At 40.3% G+C, this 26,779-nt stretch overlaps 1 protein-coding gene and 1 pseudogene across 7 annotated transcripts in view; one reads left to right on the top strand and one right to left on the bottom strand.

The window, feature by feature from the left end:
* Window positions 1–26,779, bottom strand: part of BMS1 (BMS1 ribosome biogenesis factor) — a 71,362-nt gene that overhangs the window by 33,376 nt on the left and 11,207 nt on the right. For 4 of the 7 annotated variants that reach the window (XM_078434567.1, XM_078434564.1, XM_078434566.1 and 1 more), the window contains 9 exons: window positions 23,524–23,645; window positions 11,540–11,749; window positions 10,157–10,347; window positions 8,442–8,521; window positions 4,462–4,650; window positions 3,680–3,822; window positions 2,819–2,940; window positions 2,308–2,501; window positions 618–757 (listed from right to left, as the gene is read on the bottom strand). In XM_078434567.1, the coding sequence (XP_078290693.1) occupies window positions 618–757; window positions 2,308–2,501; window positions 2,819–2,940; window positions 3,680–3,822; window positions 4,462–4,650; window positions 8,442–8,521; window positions 10,157–10,347; window positions 11,540–11,715 (1,235 nt within the window). In that variant the 5' untranslated portion in view covers window positions 11,716–11,749; window positions 23,524–23,645. Of the gene's footprint in view, window positions 1–617; window positions 758–2,307; window positions 2,502–2,818; window positions 2,941–3,679; window positions 3,823–4,461; window positions 4,651–8,441; window positions 8,522–10,156; window positions 10,348–11,539; window positions 11,750–13,299; window positions 13,431–23,523; window positions 23,646–24,518; window positions 24,601–26,779 lie in introns of those variants that run through there. The other 3 variants (XM_078434565.2, XM_078434568.2, XM_060642079.3) reach the window with 2 other exon arrangements.
* LOC132684639 (striatin-3 pseudogene) lies at window positions 16,981–25,014 on the top strand (annotated as a pseudogene).

The following is a 26,779-nucleotide window of genomic DNA, read 5'->3' as shown; positions in this document are numbered from 1 at the left end:
CCATGGTTTGCATACATTTATAATAAATTCTAACCTAGATAATTTCAAACATTTTCAGACTGATTTTTTATTGGGAGTCATACATAAATCACTACAATAAAACCAGAACATTCACTATGTATAAGGTATACAAATTCCCAACCCAGACTGAAAATAATTCACATGAGCTAGATATTAGTGGATACGACCCAGAAGATAATATAAAACAATTTAAAGAAAACTTTTAGAGACAAGATATGTAGCTTCTCAACAGCCACCTGAACAAGCTTCCTTACTCTGCCTGTACTAGTATTTGTCCACTAAGAGAAAGCCAAGTGGCCTCAGGTCTCCTAAGAAACCAAAAGCAACCTACAGAAAACATTTTGTGACATCTGAGGAGTATTCTAGGTCTGCTAAAAACTGAATCTTGTATAATATTTCAAGAATACCTCCACATAATGTCACATAACTGAAAAGCCCTCAGAAACATATGTACATATAAAGCAGAGCAAACAAAACAAAACCAGCTTGGAATGCATCCCACCAAAATGTATATTGATGGCAGAATTATGGGTGATATAATCTTATAATTATAGGTAACATATTTTTTATGAAAAACAGGAAAATGGTAAACTTACCCTTGATTATCTATATCCTCAGATCCCAGTGGTTTAGAATCAGAAAAAAGTGTCACTCTACTTGAAGCCATCTTGGCATCAATAGTGGAATGGGTGGAAATGAGGCTCTGTACCAGTTCATGGGTGGGCCTCACCTCGTCCTGTCAAGGCCACCAAGAAAGGGAAAGTGAGGAATACACAAGGATTCTGAAGAGAGACACACTGGTTTCAATCAGTTTCTCAAAATTATCCTAAACATAGTTCCTAAAATCATTTCTTACTGCCTCAAAAATAAATAAAAAGATAAAAAATAAAGAAAATTCTTATAACCAAGTCTAAAATTGACCTCTGTCTTCATTAAACCTTTCCCAGTTCATGGAGTATACAACCTGATAACCTAAATACTTAGCTACACAAACCGTAAGTGCCAATGCTACAGAAAATATTTATTCTGGCCCAATAAAACCCCTCTGCAGAAAAAAGAAATGAAAATCTGGAGTCCATTAAAAAAAATTCTGTCTTTTGATCCAAAATTTTCATCTCAAGGAATTTACTGCATAAAAAGATCCCTGCCAATAAGCAAAACTGCATAATCAAGGGTACTAAGTGAGGCAATGTTCAAACCAGGGGAATCTAGGGGTGATCCCCCGCCCCCCGCCACAGACTGCCAAGGGTTGGTTCAATAAACAAGGTTTATCCATACAGCAAAATATCACACAGCTCTAAAAAAAGACCAAAGCAGCTCTACAAATACTAACAGGGAACAATGGAATCACATATTCTTTGGTGCCCCCCCTAAAGTTGCAAAAGCATTTAAAGTTGAAGCCCACATAATATTACTTCTCTCTGTCTCACAGACACCCCTACACACAAAGACCATATATGTACACAAATACATGGTATTGACATGTAATATGTAATAATCTAAATATACATAATATAACCTAGATAAATAAATATATGTTTAGAGAGAAAAATAAAAAAAGAGAAAGACCAAAGAGAGCTAAAAAACATACTGCTATTATGCAGGCATACTCCAGAGATACTGTGGGTACAGTTCTAAACTACCACAATAAAATGAGTCAAATGAATTTTTTGGTTTTCCAGTGCATATAAGAGTTAATGTTTATACTATACTGTAGTCTATTAAGTGTGCAATAGTATTATGTTAAAAAAGCAATGTGCAAACTTTAATTAAAAATACTTTATTGCTAAAAAACGCTAATCATTACTTGAGCTTTCAGTAAGCGATAATCACTTATCACAGATCACTGTAACAAACATAATAATGAAAACAATCGTTAGAATTGCCATAATGTGACACAGAGACACAAAGTGAGCAATGCTGTTGGAAAAAATGCCACCAACAGACTTGTTCGAAACAGGGTTGCCACAAACCTTCAATTTGTAAAAAAGGTAAATTTTTGGCAAAATGCAATAAAGCAAAGCACAATAAAATGAGGTATGCTTGTATAGAGAGACGGGAAGTACAAGTACAGACCGCATGCAATATTCACACTAGAAGACCTAGGATCCCCTGTGTGTCTTGGCAACAGAATGGAGGACATGACTTTTACTTTCTCCTTGGTAAAACTACATCATCTGTATATTTACAATACGCATTGTGGTTTTTACCGTAATTACAAATAGAGGTAAAAAAGCTTCAGTGTGTAAAAGCTGACTACATCACTTCCTGTGACTTTCCTCTCACCGATTCCTGGAAGCCATGGCTGCCACCAAGATCAACATAGACCGCATCTTTGTCATACAGCACACCACCAACTCCAGACAGCGGCGCATAAACCAACTTCTCTTTCTCATTTAAACAGCGCTTCTTTTGTTGTTCAGGAAGCGCACAGGGGTCTGGGAGGAAACTGACGTCACTCACAGCAAAATCTCCTACACCTGGAAGACAGACACAGAAAGACGGCTTCAGCTATAGGCGTAACAACTGTTGGCAAAAACGGCCCACAGTTGGAAGGCTTCAACCACAAGGGTATCATCTGACACTGGTCCTGTGCCTCTCTAGCCAGCTGACACCATCAGAGCAGAGGGATTTGGTCAACTCAACACCTTTGTGAGCTGAGGCAGAGTCGGGTTAGTCTTAAAACGTCTAGCAATGTAGCTCTATCTTGCTTGGCCATTTTTCAGCTTTCCTGAGAAATGAGGCAAGCCATCCTAATGGTTCTACAAATATGGTATATTTTATAACAAAACGATACCTGGCATGTGAATTTGGCTTTTACTTTTCAAGTGTGCTCCTCTTAAATAACCATAAAGAGATACTTTTCGGTCACACTTGATATTTTTTCGAATATCTTCTGGGTTTGTCAAATCTTCCATCCTAGAAAAATAAAACCCAATCATATAGCAGAAATAAATGTCAAAGTTCTCGTACCTCCCTTCACATGTCAAAGATGGATCAAATTCACTAGTTCACTAAACATATTGTTTAGAAAATTATAGAAAATACAGAAAAAATGAAGCACAGTTCACCATCTACCAGAGGAAAAGAAGCAAACAAATGATTGTATTGCTCTTAGGCTTTATGTGATATACGTTCTGTGAATAAGACACCAGAAATGGGAAATAATGTGCAATAGGGGTCAAGAAGAGATTAGAACATATCCAGAAAACCCCTTCATGGAAGATTAAGCTTTAACCCGAGTTTTTTGGTGTGCCTTGAATTCTGGCAAGTAGAGAAAAGGGATTCCAGGCTGAGAAGACAATTTGAAAAAAGGCATAAAGGAAAGAAAGCACAGGACACATCTGGGTGACTGGAGCACAATGATTCAAAGACAGTTATCACTGAAAATTAAGGTTCAAAAAGCAGGATAGGACCACATCTTATAGCCTTAAATGCTCCAAAATCCTCACATTTTTCTAAGTGTTTCATACTTTACTCCTGAAGCCACAGCACCTTTTAGGTAATGATGCAAAGAAGTAGATCTCTTCCACCAACTACAATGCCCCCTTACTATTAAAAAATAAGCACAAAGTAAGCTCTATTATTGCTCTTTTTCTAACCTTTGTAGCTTTGAAATATATGGGCCAGGAAGAAAAACTTCACATGCAGTTTTTACCTGTCTGCCAGGATATAGGGATGAGAGGTCTGCCACGTAAGAGGCCTAAACTTCATAACTGTAATAAAACGGCCCAGATTGTGAATTTCTTGGTTTTGATATTCTCCATGTACCATTCCAGAAAGGTAGAACAGCTTAGCACCCTAAACATTAAAAAAGCAAAAAATTAAATTTCAATTAAATTCTTGTCAATACTACATCAAAATAAAGACGTGTAAATAAGACGCAATCCTAAGGGAGACTTCTGGCATGCCACTTCTCAATGTTTCCTGAACTTTTCCGCCTCTTTCAGGACTCATCTTGTTAAGGCTTAGTACAGTCAGAACTGCAAATACATTTAGCTTCAAGACTGCTCTCCAGCCAAGCAGTGGTGTCTGGAGTATTGCATGGAGAGGGCAGTGAGGCTCCCAGACACATGAAAAATTCTATGACGCTGAGCCACAGCAGTATGCAGGGGAGGGTGGAGTGGCGATATGTATGCACTGTAGTTGCTGGTCCTATAATTAGGAGAAACTTCTGACAAACTCTTTTAAACAATCACAAATGTAAAATACTTAAGAGCCAGATACTGCCTGGTGCTGGGGGGCTACAGAGTAAAGGAGATACACCAAAAGATCTGAAATACAGACTATTTTGAGAAAAAATTGATATATAAGAACAGATATATAAAGGAAATTCCAAAGGTGAATCCTGAAGGATGTTTGTTAAGCTCTCCTATTCCTCCTATTTTTTTTTTTTTTAAGATTATAGTGTTAGTATTCAAAAACTAATTCTCTTCCTACCGGGTAAACTTCTGTCCAGAACCGGTGTTTTAATCGCTTCTTTGTCTTCTTCAGCTGTTTATTATACTTAAAGGAATCTAAGTGAGTGAGAACGCCCATAATTTTAGGAAAGCCATGTACTTGACAGATGTTTAGAAACTCAAATGTTTCCATTTCAAAACCAAAGCTGGCATCTATAAGCATCAGAACCTAAAAACAGAAAACACAATTACTCAAGGAAACTACCCAAAATAGACCATAAGCAAACTATGGTCCGTGGACAAAATCTGAGTCATGACCTATTTTATAACTAAAGTTTTATTGGAACACAGCCACATTAATGTATTTATGTATTGTCTACCCCTGTGTCTGCACTCCAACTACAAAGTAAGTAGTTGTAAGAGAAAGTATGACCCGCAAAGCTTAAGATATTTACCATCTGGCCCTTTACAGAAAAAGTTTGCCAACTCCTATTCTAGACTAAATCAAAGCATTACTTAGGGATCATCATGACAGAGAAAATACTACCCTCTGACATTCCCCAAAAGGCAACCATGAGGCAATAACCACCACAATATAAATTTCCACTTCAAGAATTTGGATATATTAGAAATAACTCAGAAAAAGCTACGTCTAACTTGCCCCTCACCTGGAAAATTCCTCACTTCAAGAAATAAAGTTTTGTGTAAGGTATTTTTAAGCCAAATAACAGGTCTCTAACAGGAAAACCAAATAACATCTCTGACATCCAGAAAATGGGACAAAGTGGTAATCAATGAAAAATAGCAAAAATACAAGAAAATCAAACATTTTTGTTTCAGTCTTCTAACAGAGGAAAAAAAAAGTTGCTGGGAGATATACAGTAGGAAAACTCTTCTATGTTAATTTGTAACATGCAATTGCTCAGACACTAAAAAAAGCTTCCAGTTTAGAATTAATCCGAAAATAGTAAAGTTATGAATGCTAAGAAAATAGAAGCATATAAGACAATCTTTAAAATTTTGACTCTTCTGGGGCACCTGGGTGGCTCAGTCAGTTAAGTACCTGACTCTTGATTTTGGCTCAGGTCATGATCTTACAGTTTGTGAGTTTGAGCCCCATGTTGGGCTCTGTACTGGCAGTGTGGAGCCTGCTTGGGATTTCTCTGTCTCCCTTACTCTCTGCCCCTCCCCTGCTGGCTCTCTCTCTTAAAAACAAATATACATTAAAAAAATAATAATAAAATTTTGACTCTTCAAACATGCAAAATAACTTCAGAGTTGATTCTTCTAGAAGTAAGAAACTTCCAGTTTTAATAACATATTAAAGACATCTCTGTTCTCACCTTTTTGTAGCTAATTCAAAAAACCACACACACAAAACCAGAAAAACTTATCTTTGGTTAAATTAAGGAACAGTCATAATCCTAAAGCACAAAATACATGAAGGTGGGCCACTAAGCACTACGAGAAAACGCAGCTGCCACTGCAGACCGCAGGCCAAGCTGGCGCAGTTCTTTCTCGCCACTGGACCAGGCTGAAGGTGAGTGAGCCTGCAGTGGAGTATCACCACACCCCATCTGACACCATAGCGTGCCAAGGGGCAAGTGGTTCGTTGTAGAATCACAAGAATAGGTAGCAAACAGTCCTTTAGCGGACAATCTTGTCAACTAAAGATAAATGAAGCCTGTATTATTCCTTCAATGCACACACGTGCACATATACATAAATCCATGTACTGTATGTGTCTTTGCTGGGACTTAGGAGGCTTTATGACAGACAACCCAGAGCAGAGCGATCAACATAAGACAAGTTAAATAAATTATGGTACATACAACGAAATACTTAAAAAGAATGAAGTTGAGCTATAGTACTTACATACCTTTAAGACACATTAAATGAAAAAAAGCAAAGTACAGAACAGTGTATATAATAAACAGCGTGTGCTTTAAAAGGGTTGCATGTATATTTCCATACATATCTAGAATACTGCTTTGAGGGAAACTGAGAGACCAGGGGTCAGAGCAGGAAAAACACGCATTGTACCCTGTAGTATAGTTTGAATATTTACCAAATACATGGGTTCCTAAATCTTAAAAAAAGATGTATATGAAAAATATCTTTCTTAATATGTGTATGCTTTTTGTACTTAGGGATTTGGTATATTTTACACAAAAAACAAATCAATGGAAAAAAAACAAACAAAAAACAATGACTTATATGCGAATCTACCTTAATCATTTCAAAAACACAAGATTTAATATATTTATACTATTTTTTACTGACAATAACACTTATTTTTATTAATAGTAGCATTATATTAATAGTAGCATTCAAAATTTGAATGGTAGTTTTCTGATATTATAATGGCACAGCTATAACATTCACATTAAATTACTTTTTATTTTCTATTTTAGAAGACTTCTTAGGCCAAAGGATAAAATCTGTAGCTCTTGGTCACCAAGTAGCTTTCCAGAAATTGTTGAACCAAAAACAAAAAGAGGCCTCTGTTACCCCAATCTTCCTAATCAATATGGCCTTATGGTTTTTTTAATTGGATTTATTTTTGTTAATTTAAAATGTAACTAGGAACACTTGGTTGAACGTCCAACTCTGGATTTCAGCTCAAGTCATGATTTCACGTTCGTGGGTTCAAGCCCTGCATCGGGCTCTGCGCTGACAGCTCGGAGCCTGCTTGGGATTCTCTCTCTCTCTCTGTCTCTCTCTGCCCTTCCCCTGCTCATGCTTGCTCTCTCTCTCTCTCAAAATAAATAAGTAATCTTTAAAAAAAAAGTTAATGAACATTACCACTAAATGTAATCAAAGCTACACAATTTCCATATGCTGCATACTATCTAGATTTTTTATTATAAATCCTGACAACTTCTCAAAGGCAACGCATGTACTTATTTTGTCACAATCATCAAGAATGGAAGTTCTGGGGGCACCTGGGTGGCTGAGTCAATTAAGCGTCTGACTCTTGATTTCAGCTCAGGTCATGATCTCACGGTTCATGGGTTCAAGCCCTGCATCAGACTCTGTGCTCACAGCTCGGAGCCTGCTTAGGATTCTCTCTCTCCATCTCTCTTCGCCCCTCCCCTGATCATGCTTGCTCTCTCTCTCTCAAAATAAATAAATAAACTTCAAAGAAAAAAGAACTTAATGAACATTACCATTAAATGCAATCAAAGCTACACAATTTCCATATGCTGCATACTGTCTAGATTTTTTATCATAAATTCTGACAATTTCTCAAAGGCAACTCATGTACTTATTTTGTCATAATCATTAAGAATTGAGGTTCTGGGGGCACCTGGGTGGCTCAGTCAATTAAGCGTCTGACTCTTGATTTCAGCTCAGGTCATGATCTCATGGTTTGTGTTTTCGAGCCCTGTGTCGGGCTCTGTGCTGACAGTGCAGAGCCTGCTTAGGATTCTCTCTCCCTCTCTCTCTGCCCCACTCCCAACTCACTTGTGCGTGCTCTCTCTCTCTCTCTCTCTCTCAAAATAAATTTAAAAAAAAACTAAAAAGAAAAAAGAACAAAGATTCTGGCACCATCAAGAGCAGAGTCCCCATCCTCAGACAAACTACTTAACTTCTAGGACCTCCATTTCATCCTATGTAAACTAGAGAAAATACCTACTTACCTCCAGGGCATACTGGGGGATTAGATGAGCTAAATTTCTAGAAAGGTGTTAGCACAGTGCCTCATAAGAGTCCAAGAAATAGTATTTACTATTATATATTTGTATGCCAGTATGTCTATCTGTATAGCTTAATTAGCAATGATCATTAAATGTTTTCTCTGTAATTTGCTTTTAGATTTGAGAATACATTTCAATGTGCATATTCCATTTTTATTATAACAATATCATCATCATCAATTCAAACACATCTATGGTATCCCTGATTAGACTCATCATTCCTTTAATAATCATAAGCCTTTCTTTCCTTCACATAAAATAATCTACCACACTGCTGTTAAGTCCTCCTCAGAAATTCAGACTGTCCCTACTGACTTACCAAATCTGCCACTTTAGCCAGATCAATCATCATATTAATGTCACACCCACATTCAATGATGGTAAGTCTGCGCTTTTTACCTATAAAAGACAAAAAGTTTCCTTCTAAAAAAATCTTGGAAAAATGTAGCTATTAACGCTAATTACTATTTTAAATTGTGTCCAGTAAAGTACCATACACACATAAAGTATGCCAGAAGTTCAATTTTATAAGAGAAAACTAATAAATTCCACCTTCGTTTTCTTGGTATCTACATTCTTTAATTATAAATAATACCAAAAGTCTACGTACAAGAATAAAGTGCTCAAATAGGGAAAATTCTGACTGGAATGGACAGACAAGAAAGCTTCATGCTGACTGTGATCCTGCTGTTCAGCAGCAGGCCAACATTTCATTCTTTATCAAAGTTTCCCATGTTCTCACTATAGCTAAAAACATCCTCAAACCTAATGTAACAGAATCTTCATGGAACAATCGTTATTTCTAAATTAAAAGAAATTAGTCTGCTACTCTTGATCTCGGAGTCAGGAGTTTGAGCCCCAAGTTGGAGTTAGAGATTACTTAAAAAAAAAATTAGGGTGTCTGGGTGACTCAATTATGAAGCATCTGATTTCAGCTCAGGTCATGACCTCACAGTTTGTGAGTTCAAGCCCTGCTGTAGGTGAGCATGAGCCCCACATCGGATGAGCACAAGCCCAGCTTCAGGTGAGCTCGAACCCCACTTCTAGTGAACATGAGCCCCACTCTGGGTGAGCCCTGCTCTTCTCTCTCACTATCCCTTGTGGGATTCTCTCCCCCTGCCTCTCTCTCTCTCTCTCTCTCTGCACCTCACTCACTTGTGCCCTCTTTCTCTCTCAAAAAAGAAAAAAAAATTTAAAAAAAAAAAAAAAAAATGGGGCACCTGGCTGATTTAGCCAGAGCATGCAACTCTTGATCTCAGAGTCATGAGTTCAAGCCCCACAATGGGGGTAGAGTTTACTTAAAAACAAAAACAAAAACAAAAACAAAACAAACAAACAAAAAAAACAGAAAGAAAGAAAACAAAATCAGTTAAAATGATAGAAATGCCTTTAAGATAAAGAAAAGTCTCAATCCAACTACATTACTGCTACAGTAAGAATTTCAGAAGCACCTAGCTGGCTCAGTAGGTGGAGTGTGCGACTCTTGATCTCAGGGTTGTGAGTTTGAGCCCCATGTTGGGTAAAGAGATTACTTAAAAAAATAAAATCTTTAAAACACCAACACCACCACCAACAAAGAAATCTTAGATTCTTCCATTGACATTTTGGGAATGTGTTTCACTTTCCCTCAAACAGAAATGTCACCATCTCCCAGAGCAGGCAGATTCTCACAGAAAAAGAGAGGAAAACTCCCTCACTTCCGTAACAATGTGGCTTCATGAGGGCGAGTAAGTATGCCTGACATACTAGAGATACTCACTCCCTGTTAAAAGAAGGTGGTCACCAGGACCAACCCAGGGTGCCCAGGCCTGCCAAACCTTTCATAGATAGCAAATCCATGTAGCAGTGAGAATAGGGTATACATCTACATCATTATTTTTGGGAATCTATCCTTTTCTGAAGCTACAGCCAACTCAGCACAAGAGAGGTAATATGAAGTGACAATATTACTTTAACATTTAGAAATGTTCAACAAAGCCAAGCCTGTCCCTCAGACAACATATGCCATATCAGCCTGGGGTAGCACGCTCCTACCTGACACGATCGTAACAGGGCCTCTGATCTCTGTCAGTTTCTGCCTAGTGAAGTTCCGAATTAGGCACTGGATCAAAGTGCTCTTTCCAACTTTTGGAGGCCCCATCACCACTACCACTATTGGTGGGGGCTCTAATGGAGTTCGATCAACCACCGGAATGTGATGCTTTTTGGTCTTCAAATCCTGAGTCCTATTTGTAACAAGAAAAAAAAAAAGTAAATCCACTTTCAAAATATGAAGGACATCATCCTTATAAATAAAGATTTTTAAAAAGACAGCAGAACAGGGGCGCCTGGGTGGCGCAGTCGGTTAAGCGTCCGACTTCAGCCTCGCTGAAGTCTCGCGGTCCGTGAGTTCGAGCCCCGCATCGGGCTCTGGGCTGATGGCTCGGAGCCTGGAGCCTGTTTCCGATTCTGTGTCTCCCTCTCTCTCTGCCCCTCCCCCGTTCATGCTCTGTCTCTCTCTGTCCCAAAAATAAATTAAAACAAAAACAAAAACAAAAAAAAACATTGAAAAAAAAAAAAAGACAGCAGAACAGACAACATGGATACAACTAATTGGTTAACTTCTAGGCCCAATCCAAATGACCCCTTCAGTAAATACGTAACAAACTGACTTCGACCATACAAAGTACTGAAAACTACACACAACTTAAATCTAATTGTTTTACTAGATGACTGTAATAGTTTAAAAAAAAAAAAGGTAAACATGCAGGCAGAAGATCACAATGAATAGCAGCAGAGGCTTTCAAGTTAAATTTGGCTCTCCTATAAGGAGAATTTAATTCAGCAATGTTTAAAGTACACTGCCTCGCATATAATAAGGACTCATTAAATAAAGCTACTCATTATTATGAGTTATATGAAACAAATTCAGAAAAAAACACAAGCACACCTATTACTACAGAACAAACAAATTCTATAAAGAAAAACTCAGAAGCTTTTCTCTTAGGCAAAAAAAAGCCAATCAACAGGCTGATACTGGAGGCAAAGTGACTTCCACAGGGAAGACTACATGTTCCCATTTTAGTAAAAGGAGTATCGCATGTATCTTCATGTCCTTCAAAGCTGTTACAGACTCAGGAATCCAAGCATCATCTGGGGAGGCGCCTTGGTGGCTCAGTCGGTTAAGTGTCCGACTCTTGGTTTCGGCTCAGGTCATGATCTCACAGCTCTGTGGGTTCGAGCCCCACATCAGGCTCTGCCCTGGCAGTGTGGGGCCAGCTTGGGATTCTCTCTCTCTCTGTCTCTCTCTCTCTCTCTCTCTGCCCCTCCCTCACTTGTGCTGTCTCTGTCTCTCTCAATATAAATAAATAAAACCTTAAAAATAAATAAAAATAAAAAGGATAAATGGAACAACAGCTAGATCCCAGCTAAACATACCTGTGAAAGGATCGAGCCATCCGCACAGCAGACTGTACTGCAAAGGCTTTGGGGTTTCTCTTCCGGGCATCTTCCTCATCTCCAATTTGGAGATCCTGCAGATGCCGTTTCTTCTTCTTCTCAGCTTTGGGCCCACTGTTTTTCTTTCTGTGTTTCTTCTGGTCCTTAGTCTCCATAGTGGCTTTTTACCAATTCACAAGTAACTCTAACCTACATTGATGAGGCAGGGATGGGGGAAGCATTTTACAATCCAAACAACACCCAAGGAAAAAGAGTAAATTTCATTTATTTCTTTAGGAAGAGATATGTGTTCACACAAGGATAGAAACTGCTTAATACTATCCCTAATTTCATTTCTCTGTTATGCTAGAATTAGATCTGTTAGTTACTTCTGCTTAAATTACTTTTTATTCATCTTAAGTGTCTATATCAGCACTGCCCATTTCTTCAATGATGCAAATACTCCATTATATCTATACTTTCACAGTGGCCACTAACCACATGTAGCTTTGAGAATTTAAAATGTATCCAGTAAAACTGAAACACTGAAATTGTATATAATTTTAGTTAATTCCATTCTAAATTTAAATAGCCATATGTGACTAGTAGTTACCATACTGGACAGCTCAGCACCTAGTATCAATTGGACTAATGAAGTGGTTTCCAAGCTTAAAGTATTTTGAAGACATTTTCTTTTTAAAACTTAAAGCATTTTAATGAACCTCCAACATGATAGCAGTGTTACTTTCTAGTACCTGTTGATGCCGTAAAATTTTTAAATTATAATAATCACGTATATACATTTAAACAAAAACAGTAACATCTACATGTGTAAGATATGGCTGGTTGTGGAGGATGCCTGGAGACCACACGGATTTGCAGAAACCCTTACAAAGATTTCTGAGCATCCCAGGAATTCATGGCCCATTAACGAGAACCACCGGATTTAGTGAGCTTTTTAAGGAAACCAGGCTGTATACAATCTGAGCGCTTGGTTAATTAAAACAAAACAAAAAGTCTCTTCACTCAGTTAAGGCACTGAATTAATTTAAGCTCAATAAATACTCGTGTCTGCCTATGATGTACGAGGCATTTTGCCAGGAGGGGACTACAGCTGTTACCTGACTAGCAAAGGAAATCCAAACCACTATCTTCCATGCCACTCAGTAAGGGCGAAGTCAGAAGGCTGAACTTAGGCGATCAGAGATTTCCCACGGACACGCACCAGCGCAAACAGAAAGTCCACGTATATACCAGCATAACGTCAAGAAACACTACCCAGGAGTGAGGGGAGCCGAGTTCAGGGAACGCTTTGAAACTAAACAGCTATGTGATTTCGGGGCATTATTTTTCTTCTCTACCTTGTTTTGGACCCGAACTTGTACTGACACTTTTCGCACTTTCAGGACGGGGTGGAGGGAGGCGGAGAGGGATGGGAAAAGCACAACTGGGAATCAACAGATGTAGCTCAGGTCTGAGCCACCTGCTAGGATTACCCCGCCAAGAAAAAACTTCTCACTTCTCCCAGTCACCTCCCTACCCTGTGCCGACTCTCCGCACGAATTCATTCAGCCATTCCCAACGACCCCGCAGCAAGTCTCCGGCAGGTACGACTTGTGACTCTCCACCTGAGCGCCTGAGGCGCTCTTCGGGGGCAAAGACTGTCCTGAAGGACCTCTCCAAGTGCGACTAGCAAAGCTCTTAGAACCCCAGGTCCCGGGACCCCACCACCGCCGCCTCCCCTAACCCGCGGCCGTTACCGGGTTCACAACTGCTTCTTCTCAAGTCCGCATGGACAGCGCCGGAAACGGAAATGCGCCCTACGCGCGGACTAAACACGCCGGCAGGAAACAGAGAGGCAAAAGAAAGAGACCGACGCAAGGGCGAGTCTGGGAAAAGCCTGAAGGAAGGCTCCTGATTGGCTGAGGAGGGGCGCAGGAGACGACTGCGCGCTGCGATCCAACCTGAAGCCACGCCCGCACCGCCGCGCTTCCTGTCTGGCGGGGACAGCCGCCGCACTGCAAATACTGGGATTTAGAGTCCCATGCATCCCGCTCGCCCGGGATCCCCGGAGGCTGTGCTGACAGTGCGGCCTGGAGTTCGTTCGTTGGTGCAGGATGAAAGACGAAGTAATATATTTAGTCCTGGTCAACCGGAGTCACGGCACCCGTCCCCTCTAAATGCCAATGGCATCGCGTCTCTCCGTGGCCTAATGGAATATCCCACGGTTGGGAGTCTCTCTGACATATTTGCCTGCCCTTCGTTAAAGATGACAAGAGCTGGAGGCGCCTGAGTGGCTCAGTCGGTTAAGCGTCCGACTTCAGCTCAGGTTATGATCTCACAGTCCGTAAATTCAAGCCCTGCGTTGGGCTCTGTGCTGACAGCTTAGATCCTGGATCCTGCTTCAGATTCTGTGTCTCGTCTCTCTCTGCCCCTCCCCTCCTCATGCTCTGTCTCTCTGTGTCGCAAAAATAAATAAAAACATTTAAAAAAATTTTTTTAAAGATAACAAGGGCTGACCATTTCTCGGACTTTTTTTTTTTTAATGTTTTATTTATTCTTGAGAGAGACAGAGTACAAGCGGGGGAGGGGCAGAGCAAGAGAGGAACACCCAATCCTAGCAGGCTCCAGGCTCTGAGCTGTCAGCACAAAGCCGATGCTAGACTAGACCTCATAAGCCGTGAGATCACAACCTGACCCGAAGTCCACGCCCAACCGATTGAGCCACCCAGGAGCCCTTCTCGGACTTCTTTAGTGCTGTAATTCCCGGGTTTTGCCAGCACCGACAGACTCAGGGAAGTGACAAACATCATCAGTTTTTACTGGACCATTCCCATCATCATAAAATATGCAGCTATTTCTCTCCTCTTCCAAAACAAACTCCTCTCGGTTCCATTTTCTGTAACAGACACCACACCTTTTCTCCGTGCCCCTTTGTAGCAAAATTTCACAAAAGAATTGTCAATATGTTCTCCAGTTTCTCTCCTCCTATTCTCTATTAGATTCTCTGCGCCCAGCACACCACCAACAATCTTGGCTGCTCCTTCTCAGTAGCCTTTGCTGAAGATTCTTCCACTCCTACCTGACATGCTTAAGTTAAAGACAACCCACAGGGCTCAGCCTTTGGTCTTCTTTTGTGTCTATACTTATTTCCTAGGTGATCTCATTCTGTGGTGTGATTTTACATGTCACCTGTATCAGTTAATGTATCTCGGCTACAAATTCATTCTTCATTGCCTACTTCGCAAACATTTTTCCTTTGACGCTGGCATATATGTTAAGTTTTGTCAGTAGAGGGCAGTGGAGAGACCTTGTAGGAGCAAGCTTTCTGGTCCTGCTCTGCTCCTTGGTCAGGATTCTGTAGATGGGTCATTTCTCCAGGGCCAGCTCCTCCAGTATGTGGTGGCCAGCAGTGCCCCACTCTTTCTCCACGTTCCTCCACCTCTTGGCATTTTTGTCATGGAGTGACTCCCCTGAGACACTTACCTTTTCCGTAGCACCCGGAGAGGGATTTCCAAGTTCCAGTGGTGCAGCATCATAGGGACCACCCTGACACCAGTGGGCCATGGCCATACCCCTTCAATGAGGTCTAGCTCTCCACAGATGGAGGTTGGGGGTGAGGAGTGGGATTGTTCCTGGGCCCTCTATCTCTGTCCTAGGGTAGTAGCTACTCCTCAAATCTGCTATTCTTAATATTCTTTAGAGTTCTCTTCTTACTAGCCCATACCCCATTGCTCCAATCCCCTGTTGTAGCTAGTAAGCTTTAATGTAAACTCTCCCTGTTCAAATTACAGTGTAGTTTCTCTTTCCTAATTAGACCTTTAAAATACACCATCATTTGCCAACAACTCCCATATTTATATCAATGACTCAGACCTCTTTCTTGAACCCCAGCTGCCTCCCTCACATATCTATTTGGATGTATAATAGACATTTCAAATGTAACATGCCCAAAGAAAACCCATGATCTCTCTCAAACTGGCCGTCCAGTTTTTTATCTCAGTTGATGACTGTTCTAGCCATGAAGTTGATTAGGCCCAACACTTCAGACACATCCTTGTCTCCTCTCTCTTTCTAGCCTCCATATCCAACCTATCAGGAAATTCCTATTAACTCTACCTTCAAAATGCAACCGCAGGGCACCTGAGTGGCTCAGTCAGTTAAACGTCCGACTTTTGATTTTGGCTCAGGTCAGGATCTCTTGTTTCATGAGACTGAGCCCCAAGTAGGGCTCTGCACTGACTGTGTGGAGCCTGCTTGGGATTCTCTCTCCCCCCTCTCTCTCTGCCCCTTCTCTGCTGTCTTTCTAAGATAAATAAATAAATTTAAATTTTTTTTTTAAAAAAAAAAGACATGTACAAGAGTGTTCATAGCATTGTCCAAACTGGGAAAAAGCCAAAAGTCCATCAGCAAAAGCAGGACTAAACTATAGTATATTGATACAATGGAATAATATGTAACAATGAAAATAAACTACCATGAGCAACAATATAGATGATATTTAGCAAAAGAAGCCAGACACAAAGGAGAACATATATGTTCCTGTTTATATAGTCTGAAACTAGGCAGAATTGACATATGGCAATGGAAGTCAGGATAATTGTTCCTTTTGTAGAGGAGGGGAATATATGAGTGGGAGGGGTCTTGCAGACAGCTCTGGAGTGCCTAGTAGTGAGTGTTCTGTTTCTTCATCTGGTGCTAGTTTCTGTCTTGCAGACAGCTCTGGAGTGCCTAGTAGTGAGTGTTCTGTTTCTTCATCTGGTGCTAGTTTCTGGGTTGTTGACTTTGTAATTATTCAGCCATACACTTGGGCTTTGTGTGTTTTCAGAATGTATGTTCTATTCACGTTTACAAGTCATGTATTTTTTTAGTCAATAAATTGCCATTTTAGGTTCTTTGCCCATTTTTCTTTCCCTTTAATACTTAATTATGGATTAAGATTCCCCATTTATATTTAGGAACCTTCCAGAGATTGCTGAGGGGCTCTTACAGAAAGTGGTTCTTAGCCTACTAGGGGCAATAGATCCCTTGGAGAATTTTATGCATGTCCAGAAAAATTCACTTTTTCACCCTCATATACAGTTGTTAAAATTTCACACATTTCTGGACCCATGAAAGCCTACCATAGCCCAGATTAAGGTTTTCCAAAGTCTACTTCTAAAATTCTCAGGAGTTCTCCTACAGGAAGAGGAGCAGGTATCCAGCCCTGGGCAGGCCTTCTGGGCAGTGGGCCAGGCATGAGGCAGGGCATCCCTAGCTCACAGGGGAAGACCTGGGAGAATGGACAACAGTAAGTGAGGTCCTTATTCATGTCAGCTTATTGAGGTCAGGCTGTTCAACTTCACGGAAACAGCTAAGGTTGAGCATGGCTTCACTGGATGATTTCTGGGCCAGTTCTTGTCAGTGGGATGACTGTGTTCAAAGTTTATCATGAGCACGCTATGGTCAGGCAGGGGCACCCAGACAAGGTGCGTCAGGTTGTGTGGCCACCAGCTCAGTCTCTATGGCAGCATGAAGATGCTGTGCACGAAGGACAAAACCATCTCTACTTTGTGGGTCTTCCATTTGCAAGAAAAGGACTTGTATCCCTGGTAAGGAGAAGTGCTCAGGGTGATAGAAGTCAGTACAGGACAAGCACTACTCCTTGGGGCTCCTCACTTGTAAACTCAAGACAAGCTTCATGAGAGCAATTTCAAAAACAGGCTGGAGGACTTGGGGAGGTGGAATTGGAAGAGCTGATGGCCACAGTGAGTAAGAGGATGGTCTAGGGCCATGGTCTTCAAATCTAGCACACATCAGAATCTCCTGTGGGGCTCATTAAAACATAGATTGACAGTCCCATCGGAGTTCTGATTCAGAAGTGCTTGGGTGGGGCCTGAGGATTTGCATTTTAAGAAGTTCCCAGGTGAAGCTGATGCTGCTGGTCCTGGGACCAGCATTGAGAGCCACCAGTCTACAGGATTTCGGGTTTCCAGGAGTCCCTACCTTTATGGATGTGTTGCCTATGCTGTTGATCTTGGAGACTCAGGTCCTGCCCATAATTGTGGCTTACCAAATCCTTCCCTATGGCACAAAGGATGATCAGGAGCCAGTAAGAACCATTTCCTGGATGCAGCAGAAGCCGGCCAAATGCTCCTAGCTGCACAATTCATCTTTCAGTGGCCTCGGCCTTCTCTCCTCTCAGTTGCACCTGCTGGGGAATGAGGTGTGGCTCTGGCCTCCATAATAAGCCCTGTCATTCACTGTGGGAGGCAGGTCACGCAGCTGCACTGGCCTCAGGTCCTAAGTTGTCAGGTAGGTGAGGGCAGGCAGGTGCTCACAAGAGCTGTGCACACTCATACACAGTCAGGGTCAGACACCTGGACACGCACTATGACTCAGGCCACAGGGGGCAGGTCCAGCAGCTCTAGGGGTCCAATTCTCCTCTGCGGTCCTTAGTTAAGCAGCATATCCAGTTTGTAGAGAGAAGAGCAAGACTAAGAGAGTCTGAACACCGCTTTGTTCTTCAGTACTATAACCCCGAGCTCTCTTGCTTAACCCAGAGCCCTTGCTTTCTCCAGCGAGCTGCCCACCAGGGCACACCGCGAGAAGTGCTAGGATGGGAGGACTCAGCTGCCAGCTTGCTCTTCAACACTAGATTTCACCACCTGAGGAGAGCTCAGGCATCATACATAGTCCTTGGAGACATGAGCTCAGAAGACTGGATTCCCAAATATATTTTATGTATGTATATATAACTGATATATAAAAAAATCAATGATATATTAATATATATGTTCTATTATTACTTCCTATTACATTTCACATATTACCAGACCAATTTTGTATGTTCTACTTTTTTATGCTTTCCTCTTGCCTGACTGACCTTGACTCTTGATATTTTATTTTGTAAATTACAGTGACTGTTTTTAGACTCATTGTACGTAAGGGGGTAGTCATCAGAATCATCTGAGGAGCTTTTTTTTTTTTCTTTTCTTTTGACAATCCATGTGTCTCTTTGTTTCTTTTATCTGAAATTCTCATTAAAATAGTCTAGGGTACAGCTCAGTCTTGGTTATTTAAATTATATATCCCCCAGGTCATTGAGATATGCACATCTAATTTAGAAGAAAAACAATCACATTCTGTAATAGAGCATCTTTAAATATTTCCTAAACATCCTTATCATCAATTTCTCTCACCCACGCAATAAGAATAGTAACCTTTGACCAATTTTTATGAAAAGCTAATTCTTTGTTCTCTTGTATTTTACAGTACTATCCTTCAATTTCCTGTTCTCTCTTAATTTACATTGGGCTGTTACATTCCTTATTTTAGTTCTTCTATCGTTTCCTTTAAAATATTTCTTTTGTAGTTTGGCATTGTGAAGCCTTCCAAACTAGCACACTTGCACACTTTACTTAGACTTATTAGCACACACTTTCTCCCATTAATGGTTTTATCGGTTTGCTGACCTAATGCTAGCCCCATACCATGTTTATGTCATTGGCTTTTCAAACATAATGTTTCTCATTCAACAATTATTCTGTTTGTTTATGTGTCATTTCTTTTGAGTCATTGGATGTCTGAGAAAATCTTGGTTTCTCCTACGAAGGACAATCTATTGAATCAAAAAAAATTGATGTTTGGTTTATTTGTTCTTCTTCAGGAAAACATTTGGGCTATACCGTAAGTATTGCTACTAAAATGTTTGCTTTGCAAACAAATACAAGTGATGTATTTAAAGAAAAAATTGTGAAAATAATGGAAAACTGGAACTATGATTTGTTTAGGTATGAAATTCTATGTCAAATTTTCCCACACCATTATTATCTTGTTTTTCTTAAAGCTTATTTTATTTATTTTGAGAGAGAGAGAAAGAGAATCTCAAGCAGGCCCCACGCTGTCAGCACAGAACCCAATGTGGGGCTCGATCTCATGGACCGTGAGATGATGACCTGAGCTGAAATCAAGTGTCAGATGCTTAACCAACTGAGCCACCCAGGTGCCCCTCACACTTTTATAGTTCTTAATGAGATGGTTACACTGGCTCCCAAATTCTCTGCAGTTCATGTAGGGACATTTGTCCAGCTTTGGGACTGTGTACTTCTTTTGTCCACTTTTCATGTCTGGGAGTTCCCCCCACTACATGTGCTGTCCTGAGATGAAGTCGGAACCAGCATTCCAAGATGTCCTTGCAGCTGGTGTGGCTACACTGTGGGCTGAGGCTGCAGCCCTAATGCTGGGGTGTCCTCACCTGAGACTAATGGTGGTGGTGGGGGAGAGCCACAGACTGCAAAGAATCTTCTGGCAGTCGTGGCAACACAAGTGTTGGCCAGACCTGAATCTCTACCTCTCCTAATGACCAATATTTACAATTAATTTCAAAAACTGTATAAATATGGATACAGTGACAACCTTAGTAAAATACGGGAAATAAGACTTTTTCTCTGTAGCTAAGAAAAAATGCACAAAACCAATTTAGTAGATTCCTATTTAGACCATATAGAATTATAAATGCACACCTGGTACCCAGCTTCTTCTTAGCCCTAAATACATGCGTCAAATACAATCTAATCACCTAGAAAACTTGGAGAACATCTCTTGCCCTTCTCTTACCTTGGGGTGTTAAAGGGAGAAGTTAGGGTTAGGTGTTGAATGACTCAGGAGTGACAGTCTGGCTCCTTCAGTTGAGTGTGATTTTTTTTCTCTTATCCATTTAGTTCACAACTACATTCTCCTGCTATGGTTTAAAAGCTAAAACATAAGGTAAGGTGGGTAGGGATAGTGTCATTTTCATCTCTCTATCCCTAACTGTTCTTAGAACATTCATTATATATGAATATCTGTGAACAAAATCTCCACCTTCAGAAAAATCTTTTCACATAATTATTGATCACAGGCTCATGTAGCTAAGGTGTGATAACCTTTCTAGTGCCAATCCTCTCCAGAGCTGAAATGCTAGAACCCCAGGACCCCAGCACAAAACTTTATTTTCCCCCTTAAAATGACCACATAATATTGTGCTTAAAAAAATTTATACTTGCCAATTAGAAAATAGAATCTAAGTAAAGACATCAAAGAGGAGATTTCCATGGGCATGAAATTACATGGCATCTGCGATGGAAGTTAGGCCCCCAACTTGCATCTACCCTGTGTTACTTGCTTCCCAATACACATTCTCTTTTTCACCAGACACCACTATTTTTTTAAATTTTTTTAATGTTTATTTATTCTTAAGAGAGCGAACATGAGCAGGGGAGGGGCAGAGAGACACACACACACAGAATCTGAAGCAGGCTCCAGGCTCTGAGCCATCAGCACACAGCCTGGTGCAGGGCTCGAACTCACAAGCTGTGAAATCATGACCTGAGCCGAAGTCAGAAGCTTAAATGACTGAACCACCCAGGTGCTTCAGACACCACTATTTAGATTTTTCTCCTCAATGCTCCTCTGTTTAGTCAAGGGGGTTTCATAAGGCCTGAGCATATGCTGGAGAGAAATATATGTGGATATAATAGATGATGAGAGGATTTTCAAAAATCCAGGGAGAGAGAGTCAAAGGATGGTGATGTGTTAATACCCAACCCCTAGGCTGGAAACTTTTGCACCATCCTAAGATCATGCCTCCCTCAAAGAAAGACCCTCCTAGGGGACAGTATTAGTCAGGGTTCTCCAGAGAAACAGAACCAAGAGTACATACATACGGAGATAGAGGTAATAGGATTTATTTTAAGGAATCTGCTCATGTGATTTTGGAGGCTTGGCAAGTCCAAAATCTGATGAAGGAGGCGGGCAGACTGGAGACTAAGGAAAGAGTTGTAGTTTGAATCTGAGGACTATCTGCTTGAAAACCAAGAGGAGCCAATATTGCAGATGAACTCTGAAGGCAGTCTTCCGGAGAATTCCTTTTAAACCCAGGCCTTCAATTGATTGGATGAGGCCCAACCAGGAGAGCAATCTCCACCAATTTAAATGCAAATCTCACCCAGAACACTCCCAGAGAAACGTCCACAATAATATTTGATCAAATATCTCAATTCTGTGGCCCAGCCAAATTGACACATAAAATTAATCATCACAGGGACCTGCTTCTCTAGGGCATGGAAACAAGTACCATCACCCTGGGGCTTCTGGCAGGCCTCCCTTCTGAAAGATACCTATCTCCCTTAATTCCACTACATAGCTATCTCCCCATACTCACGTGGCTTGGTCTAGGGGACATCAAAGGGGCTTCAGATATAATATGAAAAAAAAGTCCGTGCATTTGCTCTATCAATGAGTACATCTGTTTTCATTCAATAAGTTGTCAATATTTTATAAGTAATCCAGAATCTTTTGGATACCTTAATGATGAGATCTTTTGGATACCTTAATGATGAGATCTAAATTATATTTAGATCTGCACTTGATGGAGACAATTATATTGCAAACCCACAGTAGTCATGTGGGTCTAAATAATGGTGCCTAATCTACTGGTGTTGGTCTTTCCTGAAGCAGCCTTGAGACTATTAAATTTACTGTTCTGCTTATCTATTGCCATTTAACAAACAACCCCAAAACTTGGAACAACCACAAAATTTATTTTGATAGCTTTGTGCAACCCAAGATCACAAACACTTCCTCCTTTGTTTTCTTCTATAAGTTTTATACTTTTAGGTTTAACACTTAGGTCTGTATCCATTTTTATCTAACTTTTATATTGTAAAAGGTTAAGATCTAAGGGTTTTTTGCATAAGAATATCTAAATGTTCCAACACCATTTATGGAAAATATTACCCTTTCTCCATTCAATTGCCTTTGCATTTTGCTCATACAGTTCTCCATATATACTCTGGTCTATTTCTGCACTCTGTTTTCTGTCCAAGTAATATATTTGTCAACATTTATGCCACTACCACCCTGTCTTGATTGATGTAGCTTTACAAAACTCAAAACCAGGAAATCTTTTCTTTTTATTTAATTTTTAATGTTTATTCATTTTTTTAAAGAGAAAGAGAGTGAGCAGGGGAGGGGCAGAGAGAGAGGGAGGCACAGAATCTGAAGCAGGCTCCAGGCTCTGAGCTGTCAACACAGAGCCTGATGCGGGGTTCAAACTCACAAACCTGAGATCATGACCTGAGCAGAAGTCGGATGTATAAACCACCTGAGTTAGCCAGGCATCCCTCGAAACAAGGAAATCTTAATCCTCTTTGTTCTTGTTTTTCAAAGTTGTTTTCATTATTCTAGGCCCTTTACATTTCCATATGAATTTTAGAATCAGCTTCTCAATTTCTATATTTTTACAAAAGCCTGCTGAAGCAGACGGACAAGGGCCTATAATGGCAGCTGCCAGCAGCTCCTTGCTCTGATTCACAGCAGGTATAGCAATGACCTCCCTCCCTACTCCTCTCCCAACTGGCCTCTACCCTGGCCAGCACAGGGCCACCCTCCCCCTAGCTGTAGGCATCTCACCCTGGGCCCTGGTAGCAGGAGGGACCTGGGACCTAGGAGAAACATGAGCCTTTCTCAGAGGGAGTGGGTAAAGGAAAGGGCCCTGTGTCCCAGACACAACAGTACTCCATCTGGGGATGGTGCCCTATATCCAGCTCTAGTGGGTTTGTCTGAAGATAGAATGGAAACGCTCGGAGGTGGAAATGGGCCATGCTGCAAACCCAGATAGCATTTTTGCAAGGAGAAAGAAAAGATCAAGGAAACATGAAGTACTTAGAAGAAAGGTGTTAGCATGTGCACTAAAACAAGAAAGGGTAAAATATCACAAATTAAAATATGGCACAAAACTGAGCCATGATGGTTTGAAAATGCTATCTTTTGAATCAGAACAAACCAAAGATACAGAGGCTCCCATAGAACCTCAGAAGATCCAGTTAGAGTGGAAGCAAGGCAGCCAGCTGTTACGATAACATCTTCAGGAAGCAGGTTACACAGATACATTCTATGTACAGTGTCAGCAGGTAAGGTCATTACTTGGACAAATTCAGAACCAAATGGAGGAATGGACTCACCTGAAGGGAGGTGAGTCTTCTAAGCAAAAGGGACAAATCCAACGGTCTTTTGGTGGTGTTCCTGAGAAACTGTTTCTTAGAAAATGCTGATGAGAGTGATGAAGAAGACGATAATGGCATGACTGAAGGCATCCCAGAAAGAAAAGACAAATGTCAGACGAATAAACACAAAATAGGTAATGAAGGTTTTGCTACTGACCTAATGATCCTGATACTGAGGAAGAACTGAAAGAATCTGATTTTTTAGGGACTGCTGAAGACGGTGATGGAGCTGAAGAAACTTGAGGTGCAGGGGAGGGCACAGAACCGGCTGAACCAATCACGTTTCTACCTGGAGGCGGCTAGTCATTTTTTAATGGGTTCTGATGCTAAGCGTATTGGACTTTGGAGACCTTGCAGACTTGCCAGTAATAAATCATGCAGACTATGGTTATGGCTTGTCTGGCTGTCAATAAAGATGCCTTTCCAAAGACATGGAACCCCAAGTATACACTATGGAAGCATTTTGATGGAGTACAGGCATTTGCTTTTCATCCTGTGGAACTTGTGCTGGTCACTGCCTCTGAGGACCTCTCTGAAACTTTGGAACTTACACACACACACACACACACACACACACACACACACACACAAAACAAAACGGCTCCAGCCCCAAAGAGTGCTTCTGTAGATGTAGAGCCTAGCTACACATTTAGGGTCCACACTGGCCATGTTCTGTCATTAGCTATTAGTTCTAATGGAGAACAGTGGTATAGTGGTAGTAATGATGCAACCATCTGGGGGTAGAATATGCCTAGCCCGAATGTGGATCCATGATACATATAAACCAAATGTTTTAGCTGGCACTTTAATTGCTTATACAGATGCTGTTTGGGGTCTTGCTTATACTGGAATAAAAAAAAAAAAAAAAAGTCAGTTACTGTCTTTCTTGTTCAGCAGGTGGCACTGTTAAGTTGTGGAATCTGGAAGAAAAATTGCCAGGTATTTGCACTTACAATAGAGACAAGGCGGGTGTAATACTGAATATCGGTTCACTCTCCAGCTGGGATCCAGTTCATGTGGTGACCTCTTTCAACACTGGCAGAACAGTTAATTTATGATTTAGAAATATCAGTCATTGGTGATGATTTCATCACAGATAGATTCTGGTTTACAATTCAATAAACACATTAACAGAGTAGTAAATCATCCCATACTTCCTGTTACAAAAACTGCTAATGAAGATAGACACATCCATCAAATTTTTCACAATATAAAATGGGTAAAATGATCCATTCTATGGTAGTTCCTTTGGATGCTGTTACAAGTCTAACAGTAGATCCTGATGGAATCTATTGAATGTCTAGAGCCATGGTTGTTTCATTAGATTGTGGAATTTAGACAGCACATAGGAAGATACTTGGTAAATCAACATGTTATACTGCTTGCCATCCATCAAAAGCATGCATTTCCAGGGCAGAGGCTGATACCCTTGCCAAAGTATTTGTATGAATCAACAAAAACTTGCATCACAACAACAGATGTGCTTAGACAGAAAGAGGATTTTGTTGTGGTTCTCAACTACTGGATTTTCTGTATAGATGATCATGTTTCTGTGAAGATGCTATTACTTATACAATGTGGATGCGTTCTGTTTCTTCTCTGCATTATTGTACTAACTAAAATATCCTTTTGTTGTACTGATATCCTTTTGTTGTACTGATCTTTGGAGAAGAGCATTCACTCGCTCACATTTAACATGGTGGTAACTATATTTTCATAGGTTTCTATTGTTTCTTTTTCCCCCCTCTTGCTCCTTACCTTTGTGCCTTGGTGATCCTCTGTGGTGGTATGCTCTGATTCCTTTATCTTTTCTACTCAAGGTAGAATCTACTCTAGGTTTTTGCTTTGTGCTTATCATAAAACATCTTATAGATATAATAGTCCATTTACACTGGTAGCAGCCTATCTTCAATTCCATACAAAAATTCTACCCTTTTATTCTCTTTTGTTTTTATATCACAATTTCCCTTTTATGTTGTATATTTGTTAACAAGTTACAGTAGCTATAGTTAATTTTAATATGCTTTTCCTTTAATCTTTATACTATAGTTGAGCGATTAACACATCATATTACAGAATTAGAGTTTTCTAAATCTCCCTATTATATTTACCTTTATCAGTATGTTATATATTTTCATGTTTTCATGTTAGTTAGTGTCTTTTCACTTTAGTTTGAAGACCTCCTTTCCCCATTTCTTGTAAGGCAGGTCTAGTGGTGATGAACTCCCTCAGCTTTTGTTTATATGGGAAATTCTTTGCTTCTGCTTCATTTTTGAAGGATATCTTTGCCCAATAGAATGTTTTTAACTGGTAATTTTGTTCTTTCAGCACTTGGAATATATCTGCTGAAAATCTAATCTTTTTTTCTCTAGCTGCTTTTAGGGTCTCTCTCTTTGAATTCTGACAGTTTAATTATAACGTGTCTTGGAGAAGATTGTTTGGAATTGAAATAATGGGCTAATGTATTAGCTTTATGAACTTGGATATCCAAGTCTCTCTGAAGATTTGGGAAGTTCTCCATCATTATTCTCTTTAAATAAGCTTTATGCTCCCTTTCCCTCTTTTCTTCTTCTGAAACCCCAGTTCTGTTATTGGTTCTTTTGATGGTTTCCCAAGGATCGCATAGGCTTTCTCAGCTCTTTTTCATTCTTTTTCTTTGTTCTCTGACTGGGTTATTTCAAAGTGCCTGTCCTCTGGCTTCTGCCTGACCTGCTCGGCTGTTGATGTTCTCTATTGTATTTTTTATTTCATTCATTGAATTCTGCAGTTCTGGAACTGGTTTGGTCCTTTTTATTTTTTGTTAAATGTCTCAATTTGTTCATGTGAGAAATTGAATTTTGTTGAATTGTCTTTCTGTGTTTTCTTCTAGTTCATTGAGTTTCTTCAAAACAGCTCTTTTGAATTCTGTCTCTGGTAGACTGCAGATCTCCATGTCTTTGGGTTTGGTATTGGAGGATTATTATGATTGTTTGGTGATGTCATGTTTCCTTGATTCTTCATATTCCTTGGAGGGTTTTTGTTTTTGTTTTTTTTGCATTGCTGTGTTTGCATTTGAAGTAGCAGTCATCTCCTCTGATCTTTACTAGCTGCCTTTAGATGAGAGATACTTTTTGTAGGTCCTGTTTATGTTCTGGAACTTTCCCTAATCTTGTATGAACATATCTGTTCCACACATCTTTCTCCCTCTTGTGGTAGAATTCTGAAGCATGTAGAT

This window comes from Panthera onca, chromosome D2 (assembly GCF_046562875.1).
Source record: "Panthera onca isolate mPanOnc1 chromosome D2, mPanOnc1 haplotype 2, whole genome shotgun sequence".
NCBI lineage: Eukaryota > Metazoa > Chordata > Mammalia > Carnivora > Felidae > Panthera > Panthera onca.
Note: the sequence above shows the minus strand (reverse complement) of the source record. Positions and strands in the feature narration are given on the sequence as shown.